This window comes from Pituophis catenifer, unplaced genomic scaffold (assembly GCF_029215685.1).
Source record: "Pituophis catenifer annectens isolate HBS135680 unplaced genomic scaffold, rPitCat1.0.hap2 SCAF_2, whole genome shotgun sequence".
In the NCBI taxonomy this organism is placed as follows: domain Eukaryota; kingdom Metazoa; phylum Chordata; class Lepidosauria; order Squamata; family Colubridae; genus Pituophis; species Pituophis catenifer.
Genome location: NW_027256882.1, coordinates 287,356,211 through 287,383,915, shown reverse-complemented (window position 1 = coordinate 287,383,915; position 27,705 = coordinate 287,356,211). Strand labels below are relative to the sequence as shown.

Below are 27,705 nucleotides of genomic sequence, written 5' to 3'. Positions count from 1 at the left end.
ATAGATAGATAGATAGATAGATAGATAGATAGATAGATAGATAATGAAATTATGGATGGACAGATAGACGGAGGGACAGATAGATCTCCTCTTTAAATATTTGCCCACTACATTCCTATGTAGGACCTAAGTCAGAGGTTAGTGTCATTAAATTTAGTGGGACAGACCTAATTTTGTAGCTGGATGAGAGATCACCAGCAAAAACCCAAGGCTGTAGGCTAGATTGAAGAAGAAGTTAAAAAAAAAAAGCTTTCCAAAAGGCAGCAGTGACAAACTATTCCCCTTCTGTATTGTTGCCAAGAAAACATACAATTATCTGGAACTGAGCCTGACTGAAGGGAAGTGAGCCCAGGGTTACAGCTTTAAGGAGGGGCAATGAGGGATCAGCCAAGGTTTTTCCCCTCAGAATTCCCTGTGGAATTCTCTTCAGTGAACCTTGACACTTAAAAGTGTAGTAAGAGAAACTGCAGTTATTTTATTTATTATGTCCTTATAACTACAGGTAGCCTTCAACTTACAACCACAACTGAACCCAAAATTTCTGCTGCCAAGACATTTATTGAGTTTCGCCCCATTTTGTGACCTTTCTTGCCCCAGTCGTTAAGTGAACGACTGCAACGGTTAAATTACTAAAACGGTTGTTAAGTGAATCCGGCTTCCCCATTGACTTTGCTTGTCAGAAGGTCACACAAAGGGGATCACATGATCCGGGGGACCCTGAAACTGTCGTAAATACGAGTCAGTTGCCAAGCGTCTGAATTCTGAACACACGACCATGGGGGATGCGGCAACCGTCGTAAGTGTGGAAAAACGATCATAAGTCACTTTTTTCAGCACCCTTGTAACTTTGAATGGTCACTAAATGAACTGTTCTAAGTCAAGGACTAACTGTAGAGACCCAAACAACCAATAAAATTAGTATATATTATAATCAATTGGATGCAGAGACGATGGCAAATGAGGAAGACCATCTACCCTGTTTCCCCGAAAATAAGACATCCCCTGATAAGAAGCCCAATCGGGCTTTTGAGCTCATGCGCTAAAATAAGCCCCTCCCCCCTGAAAGTAAGCCCTCCCCTGAAAATATTTAAACGCATGCTCAGCCGGTCCCCGCCATTTCCTCTGGTTAGGGTTAGGGAGGCAGAGCTGGAAATCAGGTAAGATGGCAAGAGGAGCCCCGTCTGGCTCCACGCGCCCCAACGTAATAAGACCTCCCCGAAAATAAGGCCAAGCACTTATTTCAGGGTTCAAAAAAACATAAGATAGGTCTTATTTTCAGGGAAACACGGTAGAGAGAGGAGCACATCTATTTATATTTAATAATTCTGTGTATAGTTATAGGAATCTTTGAATGAATAATATATTGGACCATTGGTATAATCTTGTGTTTAAAATTGACTACTGAAGAAAATGATTACAGGTAATTACTGAAGAAAAGGATTACAGGTAATTTGTTTGCTTTTATGAAAACAATTTTGATACCTGTGTAAATACCGATGTGGGAGACTACTGTTCAAGCCTTTTGTTTCTGTGGTGAGCAACAAACTAATTATCCTAATGGAGCAAAGCAGACTGTATGTTTCTTTTTTAAAGAACATTTATTGAAAACAATGAAACCGGAAAGGCACAGCCGTAGCTCAGTTTTCTCCAACTTGATGCTATACATTAGGTTTGGGTTCCTTCATGGTCCCTACTGTTATGTATTGAATGTATACAGTGGTGAAATCCAATTTTTTTTTACTACCGGTTCTGTGGGCGTGGCTTGGTGGGCATGATGTGGTGTGGTGGGCGTGGCTTGGTGAGTGTGGCAGGTAAGGATACTGCAAAATCCCCATTTCCCCCCCCCCACTCCTCAGGGAAGGATATTGCAAAATCTCCATTCCCACCCCACTCTGGGACCAGCCAGAGATGGCATTTGCCAGTTCTCCGAACTGCTCAAAATTTCCGCTACCAGTTCTCCAGAACCTGCTAGATTTCACCCCTGAATGTATATAGTTGTGTTAAAGGGAAACTAACCTTTAAATGATCCTAACTGTTACCTGTGCTAAAGTGAAACTATAACCTTTAGATGACCCCAACCAGTGGCGGAATTCAATTTTTTTTTACTACCGGTTCTGTGGGCGTGGCTTGGTAGGCGTGGTGTGGCTTGGTGGGCGTGGCTTGGTGGGCGTGGCAGGGGAAGGATACTGCAAAATCTCAATTCCCACCCCACTCCAGGGGAAGGATACTGCAAAATCCCTATTCCCTCCACACTCCTGGCGGAAGGATATTGCAAAATCTCCATTCCCACCCCACTCTGGGGACAGCCAGAGGTGGTATTTGCCAGTTCTCCGAACTATTTAAAATTTCTGCTACCGGTTCTCCAGAACCTGTCAGAACCTGCTGAATAGCACCCCTGACTCCAACTGTTTTGGAGGGAAACTTGCAACATTTATATTTAGACGGGCTTTTTCCAGTTCTATGATTGGTTAAGGCCCTGTGGGTCTACAGTCTAAATAACAGGCAGTTTCTCAGTTCCACTTATGAGTCAATAAATGTTGTTGCAGCTTTGCTGGACTGGTTCTTGCCTAATGAAGGCCACTACATAACACACTACTTGTTGATCTGGAGGTCTGTTATCAGCTGCAGAGGTCTTCAGGAAAGCCTTGCCAGCTGCAGAAGAAGTTCCTGAAGGCCTCTGACAGTGAAAAGGAGGCCGGGGGTGACAAATGCAAATGAGGTGTCAGTGGACAATATCCACCCTGAAAATAAGATCTGGTGTCTTTTTTGGTAGCAAAAAAATAAATAAATAAGATCTGGAAATGGCTTACAGAAATAATAAAAGAAAATATTGATTTTGAACCGAAGACCTTTCTCCTGGGAATCCTGAAAACAGAATACGAAAAAAAGAAGTATCTTATTACACATAAAACGACAGCGGCAAGAATAACCTACACTCAATATTGGAAGGAGAAAAAACCACCAACCGAAGAACAAGTAATCAAGAAAATATTAGAGTGCGCTGAAATGAACAAGCTAACATTAGAACTTAACGAAAGAGAGAACACGGAGTATTATAATGTGTGGGAGTTGTGGTACGAGTGGTTAGAGAAAAGAATTAAAAAGTGAAATTTGAGAAGTATCAAGGTTAATTAATAATGTTCATAAAGAGTTAACTATTACCATGTACATTACTGAACTAAGGTTGCAATCTACGTAAATAACAAGTAAACAATATGTATATAACCACATATAATTAACTGTATATAATTACCTGTAATAATATCTAAACTATATACAAGCAAAGATACAATACTATGTAAATAATATGTAAATAATTTAACACCACGGAACCAAAAAACGCAGAATTGTATTTCTATATTTTCACAATAAAAACCAAAAAAAAAAAAAAAAGACAGAGTCTTATTTTTGGGGAAACGGGGTAGAAGATACCCTGTTTCCCCAAAAATAAGACATCCCCTGATAATAAGCCCAATCAGGCTTTTGAGCGCATGCGCTAAAATAAGCCTCCCTCCGAAAATAAGCCGTTCCCAAAAATATTTAAACGCAGAGCTGGAAATCAGGTAAGACAGCAAGAGGAGCCCCATCTTGCTCCACGTACCCCAAAATAATAAGACCTTCCCCAAAATAAGGCCAACCACTTATTTCAGGGTTCAAAAAAATATAAGACAGGGTCTTATTTTTGGGGAAACACGGTACATAACTGGGGAGGTTAACAGAATTCAGTGATCATCTTTACACTCGTAGTTTATTATTTATTTATTTATTTATTTATTTATTTTATTGGTTCGATTTATATGCCGCTCTTCTCCGGAGACTCAGGGCGGCTTACAATGCGTTAAGCAATAGCCTTCGTACTTTTGTATATACCTGCTTAGTGGGGCTTTCGGCCCCCCATAAGCGGTGTTCTTTTTACACAAAGTCAGCTTATTGCCCCCACAATCCGGGTCCTCATTTTATCTACCTCGAAAGGATGGAAGGCTGAGTCAACTTTGAGCCTGGTGAGATGTGAACTTGCAGTAATTGCAGGCAGCTGGCTTTACTTTAACAGCATTTTAGCCACTGCGCCACCAAGGCTCGGTAAGATCTCAGGTTAAAGCCCTGATAGTCCCATCTTAAAGAAAGCAAAAGATTTGAATCCAAGTCCCAAAAGGAGCATTTCCAAAGGTAACTGGACTTCGGTTTTTTTTCCCCCTTGAAAATGTTTCGCTTCTCATCCGAGAAGGTTCTTCAGTCTGGCTGAATGGTGAGGAATGGAAGTATTTATATTCCTTGCAGTCATAACAACCAGATGACTGCAAAAATATATATATATAAATCCATCCATTCCCCACCAGTCAGTTAGAACTGAAGAAAACTTTTGGATGAGAAGTGAAACGTTTTAAAGGGGAAAAAAAGAAGAAGCAAGAAAGTCCAGTTGCCTTTTGAAAAAGCACCTTTGGGACAACCTTGACTGGGGTGATTGAGGGTCTCCACAGACATATGAATCAGTGGTGAGCTGTTGGGGGGTTCTCGGGTTCGGGAGAACCTCTAGCTAAGATTCTGTGCAGTCCAGAGAACTCCCAAATCCCACTCCTGACTGGCCTCGCCCACCCTGCCCTGCCCCTCCCAGGAGTCCCCATGCGGCCCATTTTGGATGCAGGTAAATGCAAGGCGTGCATGGAGGCTCAGGGAAGGTGAAAAATTGGCCCACCGGAAGTTCAGGAAGTTCAGTTCGAGGAAAGCCTCCAGAGCCCGGGGAGGGCAAAAATGCCTCCCACCCCCCGCCATGGTGCAGAAGGCTGACTAGGCCACGCCCACCAGGGCCACGCCCATCCAGCAACCAGGCAGAGAATAACAAAAACAGAAACAGAAAAGAACCAGAAACATTTTTATTAGGAATTTTTAATAAATCATATCCTAAAGATATCAAATATCTCACAATTCACATACTAACAGCTGCAAGAATAATTTACGCAAAAAATTGGAAGCAAGAAAGAACGCCAAATGAAACAGAATTAATAGAAAAAATTCTAGAATGTGCTGAAATGGATAGGTTAACCAAAGAAATACAAGAAAGAGAAGAATCAGATTATTACAAAATATCGAATATGTTACGATATTTTCAGGATCAGACTCAATAAATGAATTAAGAATTAGATATTCAAATAAAGCACTGTTTATTTACAGAAGGCATTCTATATTCGCTGAATAATCACAGATAGAAGCACAGAAGGAATGCATACAGCTCCTTATATATACATGGGGTGGAGCTAGATATAGGAGTGGTTAAATATGAATATATTAAGTAGTGGAGAATAAGTTAACCCCTGATACCCTGGTCATATACTATTTACATAAAGAAGAATAAGGCATTTACTTGTGACAAATCCCCCTCTAAATGCCGATTCGATATATTACAACAATTACATTCAGATTCAGAACAATATAAAACTTGTAACTTAGAAGTCAAGTATTTATGCTGCTTAGAAGGCAAAGGCTTTGTCAATATGTCAGCTATTTGCTCTGACGTTTCGCAATGAACTGCTTTAATAAATCCATCCTGAGATAACTGCCTCACATGTTTGAATTTTATATCTATATGTCTGGACCTTTGTCCAATAGCATCAGATCTAGATATTTCAATAGCAGCCTTATTATCTTCATGCATGATAAATGGTAATAGAGGTTTCTTCCAAGTGTTTGACAATAAGTCATTAAACCATATGAGGTTATTTGAGGCTTTAGACAGACAAACATATTCTGCCTCAGTCGTTGAGGTGGCTACTAAATCTTGTTTACCAGTATACCAGTAAACTGGACAATCGTTAAGGAAAAATATATAGCCAGATGTGCTTTTTCTACATGTGGTATCGCCAGCCCAATCTGCATCGGCATAACATCTGAGGATGGGCTCTTTGACATTTTTGGGTTCCAATAATAAACAGAAGTCTAAACTATTCTTTAAATATCTTAATATTCTTTTGACAGCTTCCCAATGATATAATAATGGTTTGCTGACGTGTCTAGACAACAAGTTGAGAGGCAAAGCAATATCAGGTCTAGTCCAATTGGAGATATATAGAAGGGAACCGATGACTGATCTGTAAAGTGTATTATCTTTAAATTCAGGGGATGACTCAACCGTGTTCCTCAAGAAATCAGTTTGCATGGGAGTGTCACAGGGCTTAGCATTATTTAAGTTACATTTGTTCAGAAGTTCTATAATCTTATCTCTTTGAGAAAGTTTAAATCCCCTTTTTGTTTTACTGATTTGAACTCCAAGATACTTATTTACCTTACCTAATGATTTCAAAGAGAAATGTTCATTTAGCTTTGTTACAAATGTCTCTCTCTTCTCTTTATGTTTACCTATATACAAAATATCATCCACATAAATTAACACAAATTCTAGAGAATCATCCTCTTTTTTGACAAAGAAACAGTTATCAGCAGTAGTAGCATTGAAATTCATAGTTTTGAGCACATTGACTAAACATTCATACCATCATTTGCCAGATTGTTTCAACCCGTATAAACTTTTGTTTAGCAACCACGTTTCATTTTTGTTTGTGTATTGACTATGAGGCGCTCTTACATATATTTCTTTATCTAATTTTGCATGTAGATATGCAGTCTGTATGTCGTATTGGAATACATCAAGGTTAAGTGCTGATGCTATGACCAGAGCCGTTTTAACACTCTCAGTTCTTACTGTGGGAGAGTATGTGTCTGTGTAATCCTCGGGATATTTTTGTGCATAGCCTTGTGCGACTAGTCTAGCTTTGTATAATGTGTCGCCTCCCTCTAAGTTTTTGATTTTATATATCCACCTGGTGCCAATAACAGTTTTATCTTTAGGTGCAGGTGTAGGTGTGAATACATTTAATTTTCGTAAACTATCCATCTCTTTAGTCATGGCTGATTCCCACTTTTTCTTTTCTTCGGGGGGAAGTTTTAACACTTCCTCATATGTGTTTGGTGTTGATGTTTCTCCATCCATATACATTACATAATCTTTGTATTTGTTTGGCACTTGGTTTCTGTTACTTCTGATCGTTCTTTCTGGTTTACAATCATTGTCATGAAAATACCTAGCTTCCTTTTTTGTTAATGAATCTGTCTTTATTTTGTATTGACTGTTTGTCCATGTTTTGACTTTTTTATTATGTGAGTTGTGATTGTATTCTTCTCCAGTCTTTTTTTCTTGATGTTTAGTGTCTGTATTAGTGTTTGGGAATATTTCATTAAGATGTATTTTAGACCAGTTGGCCTGTTCATGGAATACAGCCGTTCTGGAAACTATAAATTTGTTATTATTATCGATAAATCTGTACCCTTTTGTGCCTGTTTTGTATCCCATGAACCTGAGTCTTCTGGATACGTTCTCACCTTTACGTCTCAATTGCTTAGGTATGTGTACGTCTGCAGTGACACCAAATATGTGCATGTGTGCTATTTTGGGTTTCCTACTATACATTACTTCATATGGTGTCTTGTTAACAATGCTGGACCAGGTTCTATTTTGTGTATAATTGGAATATTGTAAAGCTTCTGACCAGAATTGTTTTCCTAAGCCAGCATCTTCTAATGTGCATCTAATCATGGTTTGTAATGTTGAGTTCTTTCTCTCTACCACTCCATTTTGGAATGCAGAGAAAGGGCTAGATGTGTAATGTAACATCCCTTTGTCTTTTAGCCATTGGGAGAATTCTTTTGACATGAATTCACATCCCCTGTCTGTCATAATTTGTTTTATTCTAATATTATGTTGCGTTTCTACACGTTTGTAAAACTCCTTAAATTTCTGAAAAGTTTCATCTTTGTGCTTTAGTGTGTAAACAAAACCATAACGACTATAGTCATCCACAATGGTTAGAAAATAACGTTTTCTATATGTGATTGATGGTGTTAATGGACCAACTAGATCCATGTGTACCAAATCAAAAATTTTGTTGGTTGATCTAGTTGACTTTCTGGGTTTGGGACTAGTTTTGAGTTTTGTAGATTTACATACTGAGCATTCCAAATAGTTTTTACAATTTTTTATTTTAACACCTTCAGCATGTTCAGTCATCTTTTGTACTACAGGAAAACTGGCATGTCCTAATTTCCTATGTAAGACATGAGCACACTCATCATGAATTGGTTTACCAATTTTAGGTTTTTTGTCATTGGGTGTGTCTTTGTGATTATGAATAATCTCATGTTCCTCATTGTCACTATTACTATTGTCTCCATTATCTATGTCATTGTTATCTTCTATGTTGGAATCAATGTTGTGTAACCATCTCTCTTTTGTCATTAGATAAGGTAGACCTCCTTTAATAACCACAGTACCTATATTTATTCTGTTTTTCTCTAATGTTGCTTTTCCTTTTGAGAACACAATATTTATGTCAGAATCTCTGCTTGGTTTTATTGCACTAAGTATGTTATGAGGTATTTCAGGTATTAACAATACCCCCTCTATTTTTCCTAGGCCAGGTAAGGTTATATTCCCTCTACCTATGACTTGGACCTTTTCTTGATTAGCTACTTTAATTACAAATTTATCTTCTACAAATGAAGATAATATATTTTTATTATTTGTAGTGTGATTGGTTGCTCCAGAGTCGATAAGCCAATCGTTGTCCTCAGTTTGCTGTATGTTAGTGTTGTCATGTTTGTTTAACCCATTCAGTGAACCAGACCTTCTATCTTTTGAATTATCCCTGCCCCCTCTATGTTCTCTATAGTTGGGTGGACTTCTATATCTATGTCTATCAATTGATGACTGTCTGTTGTGGTATCTATTTCTATGGTCTGAATTTTGTCTATTTCTGAGGAGTTTAGGACAATCTCTCCTATTATGTTCCTTGGATCCACAGTTGTGGCATCCAATTGGTTCATGATATCTTTCTTGAAAAGCTACCCTCTTATATTGTTTATGTTCCATGTGATTGTTACAACGACTCCTTCTTGAATTATCTTCAGCTATTAGCTTATTAGATAGGTTTTCTATGGATAAATATCCTAAATTGATTGTGTCTAAATGAGATATATAGTTATCCCACGATGGGTCTAGTGAGTTAATGATAACACTCTTCATTGTTTGATCTGAAATTATTTCCCCCCTTAAATGCAGTTCTGCTCTAATTTTGTTTAAAGATATTAAATGTTCACTTATGGTAACCCCTGACTTTATCCTAGCTGAGAAGAAATCTTTAGACATTCTTGTTGTAGTGGCTACACTTTCACTGTGAAACAATTTAAACATGCATTGGATAATTTCTGAGACAGTCAGATTTTGCTTAATACTGTGGTACATGGCAGGAGATATACTGGAAATTAATAAGAAAAATACTCTACGGTGTAGGCAGTCTAATTTTAGAGTCCAATGTCTTTTTGGGGGGTTAGTAATAAAAAATAATAAGTTTTCTTTTAGAAAGACAACCTGGAGCTGCTGACACCATTCTTGCAAATTAATACCGTCTATTCTCAGTTTTGGGAAGTCATTGGGCAGATTCCCAATATTGTTGGATCCATTACTTACAACTGGGGGTAGTCCGTGATCTTGTAAATGTTGAAAGTTGCAAAATGGCGTGGGTATGCTTGCAACGAGTCTGAATGGTTCTCTCCGTTCCTCATGTCCCTCGAAGCTGTCTGCGTAGTCTTGCACATGCGCGTTGTTCATTTCGCTCCTGAAGCCGTCATGAGAGGTTCTCGCTGCTGCAGCTCCCCCACATTGCTTTTCCTCCGAGGAATCGGTCTCCGGCTCGATCTTGGGAGTCCTGGTGGTAGCAGGCGCTCGCTTTCTTTCGTTGAGGGCGCTGGTCCCTGGGATCGTCTGTGGTGTGGGGTGGTATCTGCAGGGCTCTCTGGGCTCAGGCGTCGGCGCTTTCGTCGTTTGGATAGAAGCGGGTAGATTCTGAAATGTTTGCTTGTTTTTTCGTTGATTCTTTAGTGATTTTCAATTTTGGTCCAAAAGCAGCAAAGAGCGTTTTCATTGTTGACTTTACCCACATATCTATTGAAGCTTCTTCGATTTCTGTGTCTGATTCTTCTGAGGTGTAAATTTTCTCCCTTTCATTTCTTGCATCGAGTAAGGCTTTTCGCGCCAGATATTTTGAATCCAGCTTTCTGATTGGCTCTGCTTCGCTCATCTTAGGGGTCTGTTGAAACCAAGATGGCTGCCATTCGAAATTTTGTGCGGGACTGTTAGTTTTCTTTTTCGCTGTATTTTTATCTGCAGGCAGATCGCTCACCGTTTTTGAGTCTTTATATTTATCCGTAACGATGTGCTTCTCTCTCGCTGCTCCGTTGTTTTTTAATATGTCTTGGAGGTTCGCGATGAGATTTTTATCGTTCTTTTGGCTTTTTAAGAGTTTTAGTATCTCTGACCTGAGTTCGTTGTTTTCTATTTCGTTTTCTTCTTGGTCATCAGTTTCATCTATTATTTCTTCGTTGTCAGTAGTGCAGTCTTCAGATTCTCTCGATATTGCATTCATGGACTCATCGATTATTTCTTGATCTGCTTCCATTTCTTTGCTGTATGCCCTGGTGTTGGGCCTTTCTCTTTTGTTTCTGGAGTTTTCTCTCTCAGACATATTTAAAGTTTTATTGAGTCAATTCAACCATCCTCTGCTACCAGATTGTTACGATATTTTCAGGATCAGACTCAATAAATGAATTAAGAATTAGATATGCAAATAAAGCACTGTTTATTTACAGAAGGCATTCTATATTCGCTGAATAATCACAGATAGAAGCCCAGAAGGAATGCATACAGCTCCTTATATATACATGGGGTGGAGCTAGATATAGGAGTGGTTAAATATGAATATATTAAGTAGTGGAGAATAAGTTAACCCCTGATACCCTGGTCATATACTATTTACATAAAGAAGAATAAGGCATTTACTTGTGACAGAATAATTGGTATAATTGGTTAAAAATGAGAAATAAACAAAAAATATAGGGGGAAATATTACTGATTTAAAAAAAATGTTATTAGATTAAGGAGAGGTGAAGAAATATAAGTAGAATGTCACTTTGAAAAAATGCTTAAGAAGGAAACATAATCTTTTTGTTTATATGTTGTATAAATGTTTGTTGTGTATATGTTATGTTATGTTTATGTTTTTTTTAAATATTTATACTCAAATAAAAATTATTTTAAAAAAATAAATAAATAAAATTTTTGAATCCAAGGTTTCCTCCGGAGATTACAAACAGTTCCTGACAATCTCAACAGTGTTTTGAAAGTTTGTTTTAAGGCAGCTTTCTAGACGGAGCAAATCCTTTGGAGTTCTGTTATTTGGCTACTTACCTGTTCTTTTTCAAACTTGTTCAGATGATTCGAGTATTTCAGATGACGTTCCCCAGTGTCTCCCCTTTCACCATAGATGCTCAAGTAAACATTGGCATCGGTACCAGCTCCCCATATCATCCCTGTTATCACATGGACTTCGTAGGTGTTTGCTACAGAAAAAGTGTATTATTAACAGGTCAATCAAATGGTCTTCAGACATTTCTTTTGAAAATCTGGTTTCTTTCACTATCAACCAGTGTAACAAGTTGAGCCCTTTTCTGAGAAGTGAGTTTGGTTCACTGATGCTTTACTCTTAATTTCTGATGCTGCCTCCTTTGCCTGAAACCAAAATAAGTTTCTGGCTAAGTAGAACAGTTGAATCGAGGCTGTGCAGCAATTTTTTCTCTCCGGTTCCTTTTTTCATGCTCAGAAGATGTTGGTGTGGAGAAGTGGTGGGATGCAACCGGTTTAACCATCGGTTCAGTGAGCACGCGCTTCACACCTAACGCACTTGCGCGCAGCATTCAAAATACAACAGTTTGAAGCTCAGCTACTTACCTTCTAAGGTGTTGTGACCCAGGCCCAAGTAGTATTAAACGCAAGCAGTTTGAAAACAAACAGACTTTATTAGAACAGCTAAGAATTAACTCATTCTCAGCATAGTCCAAACTAAATTAAAGCAAATTCTTCAAAACACCATTCCTCAGTTTATCACCGACCTTGATATAATTAGGCAAACTGCCAAAAGCTTTTCTTGGCAAAAGTTCAGAAGCAGAAGATGCCGACAAGAAATAAATACAATGAAACAAGAAGCAATTCGCAGCAGGCGGCTGCGCAGGTAGTCACGGGAGCCGCATGGCGCTCCCATACAACACCTCTCCTGCGTGAGCTGCACTAGCTCCCAGTGGTCTTCTGGGTGCGCTTCAAGGTGTTGGTTATCACCTTTAAAGCACTCCATGGTATAGGACCTAGTTATCTTCTAGACCGCCTGCTGCTACCGACGGCCTCCCATCGACCTGTGCGCTCCCACAGAGAGGGCCTCCTCGGGGTGCCATCAGCCAAGCAATGTAGGCTGGTGACCCCCAGGGGGAGGGCCTTCTCTGTGGGGGCACCTACCCTCTGGAATCAGCTGCCCCCAGAGATAAGGAGAATCCAAGACCTCAGTGCCTTCCACCATGCCCTTAAAACCTTCTTTTTCCAACAAGCCGGGCTGGCCTAACACTTTTTAAAATGTTTTTAATTGTCTGTTATTGTTTTAATCATGGGGCCAAATTTATATATATCTTTTTAATTGTATTTTAATGTTTGTAGTTTATGTTTTTACTTGACTGTTCACTGCCCTGAGTCCTCAGGGAGAAGGGCGGTATATAAATTTTTTTTAAAAAAAAATTCTCTCAACGGTTGTTTTCTGGCAAAGAGGCCAAGAGCCGTTGCTGGTCTTTTAAGCATTATGGGAGGGGCCAATCATCTCTTGGCCTTACTCCCAAGTCATCCCTTTTGCTTTAGCTGCTCTTGCCTTCTGGCAGCTCTTCTCATGCGTGCACTGCCTCTCTACTGTCAGCCTCTGGAGGCTCCAGAGTCCGCACATCACTCCCCGATGGCCCTGGCCCCATCTCTGCCTCCGACACAGAGCCCTCGTCCGAGCCTTCCCCAGCCTCTAGGACTGGCCCATGTTCTTCCTCAGCCTCATCGCTGTCCGACTCCGATGCCAGCTCCGCAGGCTGCTGGCGGACCACAACATAAGGCAACCCCAGTAAGTAGAACAGTGAAGGTACAGAAATCAGCTGTGCTGCACAAATCAGCTGAGCCAGAAAGAAGGAAATATAAGACAGGATACGGTGGGGGGCGGGTGGGCAGGGCCAGCTGATCGTCGGAACTACCGGCTTGCCTGAACCGATCCGAACCGGCTGAATCCCACCCCTGGTGGAGAGTGATCGTGTCAGGGACTTCTTAAGGCTCATGCTTCACTGTGGTCCTAAGCCTAACTCCAGGAGCATCCTCTTCCTCCTTTTGCTACATTGACCTGTTCACCTAATCTCTACAAGCATCACATCAGAGAACATCACGTCGGGCGCAAGAACTCAGGAACCAGGGTTGTTCAAATGAGTAAACGTTTGTTCCATGCTACCTCTAAACAAGAATCTGAACAACTAACGGCCAAGCCAAATTGGTAATAAGTTAGAATCAATGGAATTCAAGGAAACCTGGACTTAGATTGCTTGTGGACACACGAATGGATTCCAAATTGGTGGCAAGCTTCACCCGTGGTTGTCCAATCTCTTCGTAAAAGCCTCCAGTGATGGAGCACCCAGAAATTCCGAAGGCAAGCTGTGCCACTGACTAATTGTTCACTCCTGACAGAACAATTAACTAGTGGAACATCTTACCTTCAGAAGTTGTGGGTGCTCCATCACTGGAGGTTTTTAAGGAAAGATTGGACAACCATCTGTCTGAAATGGATGGGGTTTCCTGCTTGAGCAGGGGGTTGGATTAGAAGACCTCCAAAGTCCCTTCCAACTCTGTTATTCTGAGCTGACCTCTCCCTGGTTATCTCCTATACATCCAGAGGAAAGAGAAGGAACCAAAGTTCCCATTCAACATGCCTTTCAGGTGACAATGCAGGATAATTGCAAAATACAAGCTGTGTGGACATGACCTTGTAGACGACCCTCACTCTGTCAAGGACCTTGGAGTACTCGTATCAAATGATCTAAGTGCCAAAGCCCACTGTAACAACATCGCCAAAAAGGCATTAAGAGTTGTAAACCTAATCTTGCGTAGCTTCTTCTCTGGTAATATCACACTACTAACCAGAGCATACAAAACATTTGCTAGACCAATTCTCGAATACAGCTCATCAGTCTGGAACCTGCACTGCATATCAGACATTAAGCCAATCAAACATGTCCAAAAATATTTCATAAGAAGAGTCCTCCACTCCTCCGCTCGCAACAAAATACCTTTTTTTTTTTTTTTTAATTTGATTTATATGCCGCCCTTCTCCGGAGACTCAGGGCGGCTTACAATGCGTTAAGCAATAGCCTTCATTCTTTTGTATATTTTATACAAAGTCAGCTTATTGCCCCCACAAACTGGGTCCTCATTTCACCTACCTTAGAAAGGATGGAAGGCTGAGTCAACCTTGAGCCTTGGAGAGATCCGAACCAGCAGAAATTGCAGGCAGCTGTGTTAATAACAGGGTGAACTAAACCACTGTACTATCAAGGCTCTTATGCCACCAGACTTAAAATTCTGGGCTTAGAAAACTTAGAACTATGTCGCCTTTGGTATGACCTAAGCGTAGCTCATAAAATTATCTGCTACAATGTCCTACCTGTCAATGACTACTTCAGCTTCAACCACAACAATACACGAGCACACAATAGATACAAACTTAAAGTGAACTGCTCCAAACTCGATTGAAGAAAATATGACTTCAGCAACAGAGTGGTCAATGCCTAGAATACACTACCTGGCTCTGTGGTTTCATCCCAAACCCCCCAAAATTTTAACCTTAAACTGTCTACTGTTGACCTCACCTCATTCCTAAGAGGTCTGTAAGGGGTGTGCATAAGAGCACCAGCGTGCCTACCGTCCCTGTCCTAATGTTTCCTCTATTTGTATCTATTTTTTTGTATTCAATTCATGCTTATAATTATATAAATTACCTAATAGTAAATAAAGTAGCGAATGGGCAGGGTAAGCAGATGGGCCTATCAGAAGAATTTAACTCAAGATTAGCCAATTCATCTCTGCAAGCTACTCTGAGACTTGGAGAAGGAAGAAGAAGTGATTGGGTTTTTCTCCTTATTAAAGCAAACTCCGTTATGTGAGGAAGAATGATTCTAATGCCCCAGACAGTGTTAAATCAGCTTTTCTCTCGCGGTCTCTTTCAGCTTACAGTCGGGCTGCATTTATTTCTCAAGAAACCACAGAAGCGAAGAATAGTGGAATTTCACATAGGGTACGATTTGAGCCTTTAGAACCTCAAAGCAGGTAGAGTTGTTGTTGTTTTGTTGGAGAAGTTGTGCTTTGTTTTTAAAAAAATGTTTCTCAGCCTTTAAAGACTGAACAAGATTAATGATGACAGGCTGTAATCCTGGAAAGATGGGGGTTGAAATTTTTACTCTTCCCCCGCCCTTTATTTGTACTTGGGTGACTTGGAATTAGATTTAGATCAAAATAGGCATGGATGCTAATACAATTCTTTTAATCTCTTTTTTTCCCCGTCATTAAAAGGCCAGAATGTATCATCAAAAATCACAGCTTTAATGCAACTTTCAATAGTGAGTCCTTATGGAAGCTCCAAGAGCTGTCAAATCCAGTCAAGAAAGTTGTATGTTCATAGAACATAGAATAACAGAGTTGGAAGGGACCTTGGAGATCTTCTAGTTCAACCCCCAACTCAAGCAGGAGTCCCTTTACCATTCTGGACAAGGGGTGTCCAGTCTCTTCTTGAAAACCTCCAGTGTTGGAGCACCCACTGTTAGGGAATGCTATTGCCTAACTGGTTGGGTTGGCAATATATATAAACCATCAATGCATGTTTGCAGTCAAAATGTAATGCATAGCTTTAAGACTGTAATGCTGTATTGCATCATACTGTATTCTGATTGGCTAGCTCTGTAGCCAATGTATTTAAGAAGACGCTTGAATCATGGCTTATTTTTTCTTATTACATTATTATTGCTACCTCTGCTCCTCTCTGCCTGTTCTCTCTGCATGATCACTGATTGATCATTGCTACTTGTTGTTTTCTACTGTTTTACTGATTGTTTTACTGCTGTACTTGTTCCTGTTTGCAACTCCAAAAAAGAACTGTTTTATTCCATATGACTACAACAACTGGTAAGAAGACTTTGTTCTTGGAATATCCCTGGATTGACTTTTCCCTAAAAGTAAAAGAATATCACAACTCAGTGTGTCTGTGTATTGACAGTGCTTATTCACAATCACCCTCAGCCATTTCTCATGTGCACAACCTTGCTACTCAAGGGTTACTCTGCGCATATTCCTTAACACCCACAACTTCTAGAGCCAAGCCCTTCCACAGATTAATTGTTCTCAGTGTCAGGAAATTTCTCCTTAGCTCTAGGTTGGTTCTCTCTTTAATTTAATTTAAGAGCCTTGGTAGTACAGTGGTCTAAGGCACCCTGTTATTAGCTGGTTATTAAGACCAGCTGCCTGCAATTACTGCAGGTTCGAATCTCGCCAAGGCTCAAGGTTGACTCAGCCTTCCATCCTTTCTAAAGTAGGTAAATTGAGGACCTAGTTGTGGGGGCAATAAGCTGACTTTGTATAAATATACAAAAGGATGAAGGCTATTGCTGAGCACATTGTAAGCCGCCCTGAGTCTCCGGAGAAGGGCGGCATATAAATCAAATTTTAAAAAAAATATATCTTCCATCCATTACTGCCTTACTCTCAGGTGCTTTGGAGAATAAGTTAACCCCCTCTTCTCTGTGGCAGCCCCCACAATATTGGAAGACTTCTATCATCCCAATAGTATCTCAGACCTGGAATTGGATGGACATGTCACTGGAAGGCAGAATCACAAAATTGTGTCTCACTTACTTTGGCCACGTCATGCAGGGGCATTCACTGGAGAAGGCAACTATGTTGGGAAGAGTTAGCAGTAAAAGGAAACCAGGCATTCAAAGAACAATGGTGGCTGGACACCATCAAAGCTGACACCAGTCAGCGCATAGAGCAACTCAAAGAAATAGTATAAAATCAGAAGATGTGGAGAGACTTGCCCCATAGAATTGCCAAGAGTCAGACACGAATGAATGGATAACAGCATCAGCTAAATATGAGCCAGCAGTGTGCAGCGGCAGCTAAAAAATCCAATCCAATCCTAAATTGCATTAACAGAGGGATACAATCAAGGTCAAGTGAGGTACTAATACCACTCTATAAAACCCTAGTAAGACCACACCTAGAGTACTGCATCCAATTTTGGTCACCACACTACAAAAAAGATGTTGAGACTCTAGAAAAAGTGCAGAGGAGAGTAACCAGGATGATTAGGGGACTGGAGACTAAAACATATGAAGGACGGTTACATGAACTGGGCATGGCTAGTCTAGTGAAGAGAAGGACCAGGGGAGATATGATAGCAGTGTTCCAATATTTGAGGGGCTGCCACAGAGACGAGGGGGTCAAGCTATTTTCCAAAGCACCCGAAGGCCAGACAAGGGACAATGGATGGAAACTGACCCAGGAGAGATTCAACCTAGAAATGAGGAGGAACTTTCTGACAGTGAGAACAATCAACCCATGGAACAGAAGTTGCCTTCGGAAGTTGTGGGAGCTTCATCACTTGAGACTTTCAAGAAAAGATTGGACTGCCATTTGTCAGATGCTTGAGTGGGGGGTTGGACTAGATGACCTATAAGGTCCCTTCCAACTCTGTTAAATCATTATTATCATCGTTTGTCGTAAAAAAGATGTTGAGCCTCTGGAAAGAGTGACAAAAAGGGCAACAAAGACGATTAGGGGACGGAGGCTAAAACATATAAAGAATGGTTGCTGGAACTGGTTATGTCTAGTTTAATGAAAAGAAGGATTATGGGTGACCTGATAAAAGTCGTCCAATATTTAAGGGGCTGCCAGAAAGAAAAGGGAGTCAACCTATTCTCCAAAGCACCTGAAGGCAGGACAAATAGCAATGGATGGAAACTAATCAAGGAGAGAAGCAACCTAGAACTAAGGAGAAAATTCTTGACAGTCAGAACGATTGACCAGTGTAACAACTTGCCTCCAAAAGTTGTGAATGCTCCAAATTTTTAAGAAGAGATTGAACAACCATTTGCCTGACATGTTATAGGATTTCCTGCCTGAGCAGAAGAGTGGACTAGAACACCTCCAAGATCTCTTCCAACTCTGTTATTCTGTATTTATTTATGTATGTATGTATGTATGTATGTATGTATGTAAGTATGTATGTATGTATGTATGTATGTATGTATTTATTTATTTATTTATTTATTTATTTATTTATTTTATTATTCATATTTCTATGCCACCCACTCTCCGAGGACTCTGGGTGGCTTACACCAAAGACAGTATACTAAATAGCATATTGCCCCCAACAATCTGGGTCCTCGTTTTACCCACCTCGGAAGGAGGGAAGGCTGAGTCAACCTTGAGCCGGTGAGATTTGATCCACTGATCTGCTGAACTAGCAGTCAACTGAAATAGCTGCAGTACTGCACTCTAACCACTGTGCCATCTCGGCTCATCATCATCACCATCAACCATTCTTTTGCCCATTAACCCCACTTAAACACCAATAAAGAATCAATTTTTTTTCCTTTGCCCCTTCTCCTTGGGCTTTTGAGGACCACAAAAGAGGTACAACATAAATTTTGCACCACTACTCTAAAGGAACCTTCCTTAGCATGGTGGTTTCCAAATGCGTTCAGTTTTGGTTCTCTGAACTGAACACCACCAGATTAAAAAATACCTCCCTAACATTGGTTATGCTAGCATATGGTCATAAAATCACAGATGATGATGATTCCCCACTCACCTTCAAGCTCAGATCCCTCTTCAGGTGTCAACTCCACCACCAGTTCCTTGTCCTCTTCATCCCTCGCCAGCCAACGATGGGCTACAAAATCATAAACCTCCATAAGATCTGGCTGATTTGTCCCCCCTTCTTCTTTCTCTTCTGTGGGTTTCTTTTTCTTCTTTTTCTTCTTTTTGTCTTGCTCGCTGGTCTTGGTCACCATTTTTTTAATGACGACTTTTTCCAGGAACCATCCATCAGCGAAGCCTGTCCCATCGTGGCCAATTCGGATCTTATAGATTCTGCCAACATCAACAGCTTCTATCTTTAATAGGAATAATAAATGGGAGCAGTAAATTATTTTTTTTTTAGAAAAAAAAGAGCGTTGCACGCCACTAACTCATTAATCCTGATAACAATACAGAATTTTTACTTTATAGCACAGATTACTGAGTCGGAAGGAGGTTTGAGGTATGGCTGTTGCCTATTAATGAATTTGTGGCTAAGGCAAATTTGGAACAGAGGTTACAGTAACAGTAACAGAGTTGGAAGGGACTTTGGAGGTCATCTAGTCTGACCCCCTGCTCACGCAGGAGACTTGTACTAGGGATTCGAACTGCCGAACTGCCAACCTTTCTGAGTGTCTTAGCCACTGAGCCACCTGATCAGGCTTTTCTCATGCTACCTGGTCATCAAAAAGCCTCTAAACCAATTCTGATTTGTTTTCAAAGAGATGCTTCAGAATGCATAGGGGACAAAAGTTTGCACCTACCCATTTTTCCCCAGGTTTTATATTAATTTTTGCTCCAAAAGTCAACATTAGGGCTTATTTTCTGGTTAGGTCTTATTTCCGGGGAAATACAGTACTAAATACGTCTATCTGGCTCACAATCTTAACTGGGGCTTATTTTGGGGGTAGGGTTTATACTACGAGCATCCTGAAAAATCATGCTAGGGCTTATTTTCTGGTTGGGTCTTATTTTGGGGAAAACATGGTATCTACAGCATCTTAAAGCAGCTCTTTAAGTAAAGTTGAATCTTATTATGGTAGTCCTCAATTTACGACTGCAACTGAGCCCAAAAATTTCTGTTGCTAAGCAAGACAGTTGTTAAGTGAGTTTTGCCCCATTTTACGACCTTACTTGCCACAGTTGTTAAGTGAATCCCTGCAGTTTTTACGTGCATAGCATGGTAGTTAAGTGAAACTGACTTAACTTGACTTTGCTTATCAGGTCGCAAAAGATGATCACATGACCTTGGGCCGTCAGAAATACATGCTGTTGTTGTGGCCTGCCAGCGGCCTTCAGAGCTGGCAGCAGAGTCGGACGGTGAGGAGTGTTCTGTCCCCTCCCACGAGTGGCCTTGCAGAGGCTCAAATAGCCCGGCAGTAACAAACGCAGGCTAGAGAGACTGAAACTGGCCCTTTAATAAATAGTTCTCTTCCAAAGCGTATATCAGTCCAATAGTTACCGGGCAATGTTCCAAAGGTCTTGGCAGATGGCCAGCAGGCTAATGCAGGAATGCAGACTCTTGTCAAAAACTCCAAACTAACAGTTGTAACTCCACTGCATTCAAAATGCCAACAAATTGTTCACCACGCCTTTCCAGCCCAGTCACACCTCTTTTATATTTTGTAGAGTGTGGCCCTAGGTCTCCTGACCACACCTCTTAGGATGTGGCAATAGCTGTTCTCTACGACGTCTCCTATGTCTCTCTCTTGCATCCAATAGGGGCTCCCCCTCGTCATTACCGGCTTCTGTTTCCTCCTCAATTTGGCTGGGGTCCATAGGCACATCAGCAACTGTCAGTTCTTGCTGACTCTCCAGTGAAGACGGCCCCTCTGGCACATAGCTCATGACAGCTTCCTCCTCCTCCATATCATCCTCCAATCAGCATGCGAAGATAAATCAGCCTCTGGGGTCACAACAAGGAGGCTAGGGAGGAACATGGGCCAGTCCTGGAGTCTGGGGAAGGCTCGGACAAGGGCTCTGTGTCGGAGGCAGAGAAAGGACCATCTGGGAGTTATGTGCAGACTCCGGAGCCTCCAGAGATGGACATCAGAGAGGCAGAGGAACAGGAGGAGCCTGTTCCTAGTGCACGCATGTGCAGAGCTGCCAGAAGGCAAAAGCAGCTAAAACGAAAGGGAAGACTTGGGAGTAAGGCCAGGAGATGATTGTCCCCTCCCATAAGGCTTAAAAGAGAAGCAAAGGCACTTGGGCCTTTGCAGGAAAGCAACGTTGTTAACTCTGTTTCAAGTTGGCAACTCTGTGTGATTCTAGACTCTGTGGGGCTTTGCCAAGTAAGGTCTTTGGCAGCGTGTCAAAGGAGATAAAAGTTGGTGATTATCCCAAAGGACTTTTCCCGAAGGACTTTTTTTTGCAAATAATTGGGACTCAGCTGGGAATAAACATAATTCATGTTTTTTAATGACTCAGGAAGCCTAGGTCACAACAGGTAGTAGCCAAGTGCCCGAATTTTAATCATGTGATCATGGGGATGTGGCAACGGTTGTGTGAAAAATGGTCATAAGTCACTTTTCTTCAGTGCTGTCGCAACTTTGAACAGTCACTAAATGAATGGTTGTAAGCCAAGGACTATCTCTAGTCAATAGCAAGCCCCCAACACCTGATCTTAACGTGTATGGGAACCTGAAGGATTTCTTCTTTGGCTAATATTGACATTTCCCAAGCAGGATCATGCCCATTTAATTTTGGAGCAATATGGTAACCATAAATCTGGAGAAAAGAAGCATAATTCTGTGGTGGAATTCATCTTCTGACTGTATCTCTTTGGCATCCCTGCTTAGAAAGATCTACTTATAGGTCTTACAAGGACTTAAGGTTGCAGGGTCCAACTGCAGGGTCCAACTTACTCAACACAGGAATCCAAATTGAAGCATCTTCAATAGATGGCTGTCTAGCTTCCAGAGGTACATATATAATGAAAGAAATTCACCATCGTACAGGGTAATTACTTCCATTTCCCATGTGCTCTTATTGTTAGGAATTTTTTTCAACATCTTTAGGGATCTACAGGTAGTCCTTGACTTATAACATTTGCTAACCATCCAAAATTACAACGGCACTGAAAAAAAGTGACTTATGAGTGTTTTTTACACTTACAACAGCATCCCTCTGATCATGTGATCAAAATTCAGATGCTTGGCAACAGACTCATATTTATGATGGTTGCAATATCCCAGGGTCAGGTGATCACCTTTTGCGATCACCTGACAAGCAAAGTGTTAGAAAGTCTGTTTAGGAGAAAACAAAGAGTACAGTCACCATGTGCTTTACTGCTCAACTATATAACTTTAATAAGAAACAGGAAACTCTACTTAGAACAAAAGAGCATAGAGTATATACCATAAATGCAAACGTGTAAACACTGCCATATCCTGGCTAAATACTACTGTAGTTGTTGCATAGAGTTACATTCCAACAATGAATTCCAACACAAAGTCAATGGGAAAGCCAGACTCACGTAACAACCTTGTTGTTAACTGAACAACTGCAGTGATTCACTTAACTGCGGCAAGAAAAGTTATAAAATGGGTCACAGCTCACTTCCCAAATGTCTCGCTCTGCAACAAAAAAAAATTGGGCTCAATTGTGGTCGTAAGTCGAGGACTACCTGTCCTTAAGTACTTTGTTCAGCGGGTTGCACCCTGGATTGACCTTCTATGTGATCTTCTCTTAGATCAGGGGTCTCCAAATCTGGCAACTTTAAGTGATTTTATATTATAAAACAATATTATATATTTTATATGCAGCCCAAGACAATTCCTTTTCATTCAGTGTGGTCCAGGCAAGCCAAAAGGTTGGGCACCCATCATTTAGATTGTAATGGGCCAGTGGTGGTATTCAGCAGGTTCTGACCAGTTCTGGAGAACAGGTAACAGAAATTTTGAGTAGTTCGGAAAATCGGCAATTACCATCTCTGCCTGGCCCAGCCTCCATCTATTTTCTGCTTCCCGAGTCCAAGCTGATTGGAAAGAAATGGGGATTTTGCAATAACCTTTCCCTGGAGTGGGGTGGGAATGGAGATTTTACAGTATCCTTCCACTGCCATGCCCACCAAGCCACGCCTACAGAACCGGTCCCACCACTTTTGCATACCACCACTTTAATGGGCAACATATACAGGCAAAGACAATGTCAAAGGACCAAATTTCTGAAGACGTTGTACCTAATCTTTCGTCGGGCCCTTAAAACCTATTTTTTTCAGTTAGCCGGGCTGTCCTGAATTTTATGGTTGGTTTTTAAAATTTTGATATTGATTTTAATTGAAATATTTTAAATTTTGGGCCAAACCTTATTTAATTATTTTAAACCTATTTTAACGTTTGTGTACAAATGTTTTATTTTGGCTGTTCACTGCCCTGAGTCCGAAGGGAGAAGGGCAGTATAGAAATTTGAAAAATAAATAAATAAAAAATAATAATCTCCCAGCTTTGTAGCAATTCCAATGTTTTGTTTCTCAGGATCTTTGTGGATGGATATTAGAATTCCCTCGCGATCCTAATGAGAACATACCTTGAATTTTTCCAAAGCTCCCCGTTCATGGTTGTTGGATCTGTTCTTCAAAATCAATACCTCCGTTTTACCCAGCTCACCGTAAACCTGCAGGAAGACTTTTGCGTTGGTGCCTGCGTTCCTCACATCTCCAGTAACGGTGCAGACCTCATAATTGATCACTTGTTTAAAGCAGAAGAGAGAGAAGCGAAGCCGAGAATAATTAAAATGGTGCGCAGAAATCCAGAGCCGGAGTTCGAAGTCTTGCAGTCAGGTCTTTGCACAATTACAAGGGTTTTCTATCTCCCCTGCTTCCCTTCTCCCCTTACTTTATGCACCCTTTGAAATTCTTCTAGTTTATTCAGAGAGAAGAACAGAAATCAAGCAGAAGAAAAGTTAGCGTTCAAAGGCGAAAAGATGCTCTGGGATTTGCAGGGATTCCAAGCCCAGCATCTTCTACCTGTAGGAGACGACCAGGCCGAGCTAGAAGGAGATGTCAAACGTGTCATCAGTCTCGAGTCCCTTCGTGCCCATAAGAGATCTAAGTCCAGCCCATCTTGAATTCCATCGACTCTTATCTACCACCAATTTGCTTTGACTGTTAGTAGTTCAGATTCTTGTAAAGAGCATTAGGATACAATTAACCAGAGGTGTCAAACTCAAGGCCTACGGGATGCTTAGATCTGGCCTGTAGTGACACCTTGGAAATAGCGAAGGACCAGCCCACGGTGCGTCTGCCAGCGAAAACGGAGCTCGGGAGGGTTGTGCGCTGGCAGAAGGCTGCAGGAGGATCCCCCCAGCCCCACCCAGGCCACCACAGGTGCCCCCTGACATGTCAAGCTGACCACACTCACCCCAGCCATGCCCATCCGGCCCCCTGAGGTCAAACACAACCCTGATGTGGCCCTCAATGAAATCGAGTTTGACACCCCTGTAATAAACCTATATTCATTTGAACTGCCTGGACTGCTGATTTCCAGGAATCAGTGGAACTACTTGCCTCCAGAAGTTGTGAATGCTTCAACACTGGAAGTTTTAAAGAAGAGATTGGATAACCATTTGTCTGAAGTGGTGTAGGGTTTCCTGCCTAAGCAGGGGGTTGGACTAGAAGACCTCCAAGGTCCCTTCCAACTCTGTTATTCTCTTCTCTTCTCTTCTCTTCTCTTCTCTTCTCTTCTCTTCTCTTCTCTTCTCTTCTCTTCTCTTCTCTTCTCTTCTCCTATTCTATTCTATTCTATTCTATTCTATTCTATTCTATTCTATTCTATTCTATTCTATTCTATTCTATTCTATTCTATTCTATTCTATTCCTGCCCTTCACGCTGCCACGCCGTAAACCAAATGGACCTTTTGCAGAATAAGACTGCAGCTATGAAGAGTGGTCAAAAGCCAGGGGAAAGTCACAACTGCTTTAAAGAGTTGCTGGCAGGTCCTATGGGAGTATGCTGTATCTTTCCAAATATATATTTGGAAGGTATTTGGAAGAGTCGTGGTGGTGCAGTGGTTAGAATGCAGTACTGCAGGCTACTTCTGCTGACTGCCGGCTACTTCTGCAGTTCGGTAGTTAGATTCTCACTGGCTCAGGGTTGACTCAGCCCTCCATTTACCCAAGATGGAGAAAGCCCCTTGAAAGCCATGTTTCCCTCAAGCACTCATCCTGACCTGAAATGGCTTTGAATAGAATATGCTTGATTTGCCCTCAATTATTCTGCATCACAGTTGTTTTGTTCCCGCTTTCTGTTTTTATGTTGTTAAAGATACAGTACAGAGCTGGGTAGCTATATTAGAAACCATCTAAATAAATATAGATGAAATTTAGAAGGGAAGGGAAGGGAAGGGAAGGGAAGGGAAGGGAAGGGAAGGGAAGGGAAGGGAAGGGAAGGGAAGGGAAGGGAAGAGAAGAGAAGAGAAGAGAAGAGAAGAGAAGAGAAGAGAAGAGAAGAGAAGAGAAGAGAAGAGAAGAGAAGAGAAGAGAAGAGAAGAGAAGAGAAGAGAAGAGAATTCTTTATTGGCCAAGTGTGACTGGACACACAAGGAATTTGTCTTAGGTGCATATGCTCTCAGTGTACATAAGGAGAATAAAATACATTCATCAAGAATAAAAAGATACTTAGTGATAGTCAATATTACTAATAAGCTATCAAATCGTACTAGGAAACAAGTAAAAACAATATAAATTGAAAGATACAAGCATATAGTTATACTAATAAGTGGATTGATGAATTTATGAAGTCACATGAAAAAAAGTATACATTCAGGGTATGTTCCAAGAAAAAGATAATTTAGAACAGGTGCACACAAGCATGAGCATATTAGAAAATGTGAATATAAGGGGGGGGGGGAATCTGTATAACAAGAACTTCTTTTGGGAGTTTTTTCTTTTTTAAATATACCTGAAACACAGTGTCACAGAATAATATTTAATTATGTCTCATAACAATTCAGGCATCATTTATCTTTTGAAGGAATTACCACTTTGGTTTTTTAAACATCCACCTGACAGGGATTATTAATTCCTCTCAGATGCCTTACAATCCCTAGCCAATTACCATCAAATTTCTCCTCAGCCTTTCCTTTCATTCACTTCTTATTTCTATACTAACTATCCTAGATGACCTTGAGAAAACTAAGAAAGATTAATATTTGGACTTTTTTTCTTTTATTCTTATTCAAAACATTAAAATACAAACAAAAAAAGGAAAAGGAAAAAGGAAAGGATATAAAAAGCAAAACAAGTAGACAAAAACCACACGAAGAAAAGAAGTGCATAAAAAGATTTATACATACATACATACATACATACATATATATATATATATATAGTTCCCCCTAGTTGAATACTGATAAATATATTTCAAAAATAATATATAATAAATTATAGATAGATTGGATGAGAGCGAGGGAGAGGGAGGAAGAAAGAGAGAGATGAATGATAGATAGATAGATAGATAGATAGATAGATAGATAGATAGATAGATAGATAGAGAGATGGAAAGATGATAGATAGATAGATGATAGATCGATAGATCAATAGATAGATAGATAGATAGATAGATAGATAGATAGAAAGGCATGATAGATGATAGATAGATAGATAGATAGATAGATAGATAGATAGATAGATAGATAGATAGATAGATAGATAGATAGATAGACAGACAGACAGACAGACAGACAGACAGACAGACAGACAGACAGACAGATAGATAGATAGATAGATAGAAAGGCATGATAGATAGATGATAGATAGATAGATGATAGATAGATAGATAGATATAGATAGATAGAAAGGCATGATAGATGATAGATAGATAGATAGATAGATAGATAGATAGATAGATAGATAGATAGATAGATAGATGGATAGATAGATGGATGGAAAGATGTGATAGAGAGATGATAGATAGATAGATAGATAGATAGATAGATAGATAGATAGATAGATAGATAGATAGACATGATAGATAGATGATAGATAGATAGATAGATGATAGATAGATAGATAGATAGATAGATAGATAGGCATGATAGATAGATGATAGATAGATAGATGATAGATAGATAGATAGATAGATAGATAGATAGATAGATAGATAGATATAGATAGAAAGGCATGATAGATGATAGATAGATAGATAGATAGATAGATAGATAGATAGATAGATAGAAAGGCATGATAGATAGATGATAGATAGATAGATAGATAGATAGATAGATAGATGATAGATAGATAGATAGATAGATAGATAGATAGATAGATAGATAGTTAGATAGATAGATAGATAGATAGATGGATGGAAAGACGTGATAGAGAGATGATAGATAGATAGATGATAGATAGATAGATAGAAAGAAAGACGTGATAGAGAGAGAGAGAGAGAGAGACAGACAGACAGATAGATAGATGGAAAGACATGATAGATAGATGGATGGATGGAAAGACGTGATAGAGAGATGATAGATAGATAGATAGATAGATAGATAGATAGATAGATAGATAGAAAGACGTGATAGAGAGAGAGAGAGAGAGAGACAGACAGACAGATAGATAGATGGAAAGACATGATAGATAGATGGATGGATGGATGGATGGATGGATGGATGGATGGATGGATGGAGAGAGAGAGAGAGAGAGAAATCAAAAAAACATATCATCCCTTACGTTGCTCAATCTCCATGATTTCGCTGGGGTAGGCCTCAATCTCTACCTTCCCGTCAGCTTCGTTTTTGTCAAGCCATCGGTTGCATGGGAAGTTGTACATCTTGCCATGGACAGGGATGATAATCTGAACGCTACCAAGGTGCCAGCCTGCCTGGAGGCCCACATTGTCATGCCCGATTAGAATCCGATGGATCTTAAGCAAAGAAAGCAGAGGAAAGGAAGGCAGGAAAGAAGAATAGTGAGT

General features: G+C 40.3%; 1 protein-coding gene across 1 annotated transcript in view; it reads right to left on the bottom strand.

Moving 5' to 3' along the window:
• Positions 1–27,705, bottom strand: part of LOXHD1 (lipoxygenase homology PLAT domains 1) — a 205,397-nt gene that overhangs the window by 76,501 nt on the left and 101,191 nt on the right. Inside the window, exons 17-20 of the mRNA XM_070934571.1 lie at positions 27,462–27,654; positions 23,321–23,481; positions 18,807–19,110; positions 11,291–11,442 (exon numbers count right to left, since the gene is read on the bottom strand). Of these exons, the coding sequence (XP_070790672.1) occupies positions 11,291–11,442; positions 18,807–19,110; positions 23,321–23,481; positions 27,462–27,654 (810 nt within the window). The remainder of the gene's footprint in view (positions 1–11,290; positions 11,443–18,806; positions 19,111–23,320; positions 23,482–27,461; positions 27,655–27,705) is intronic.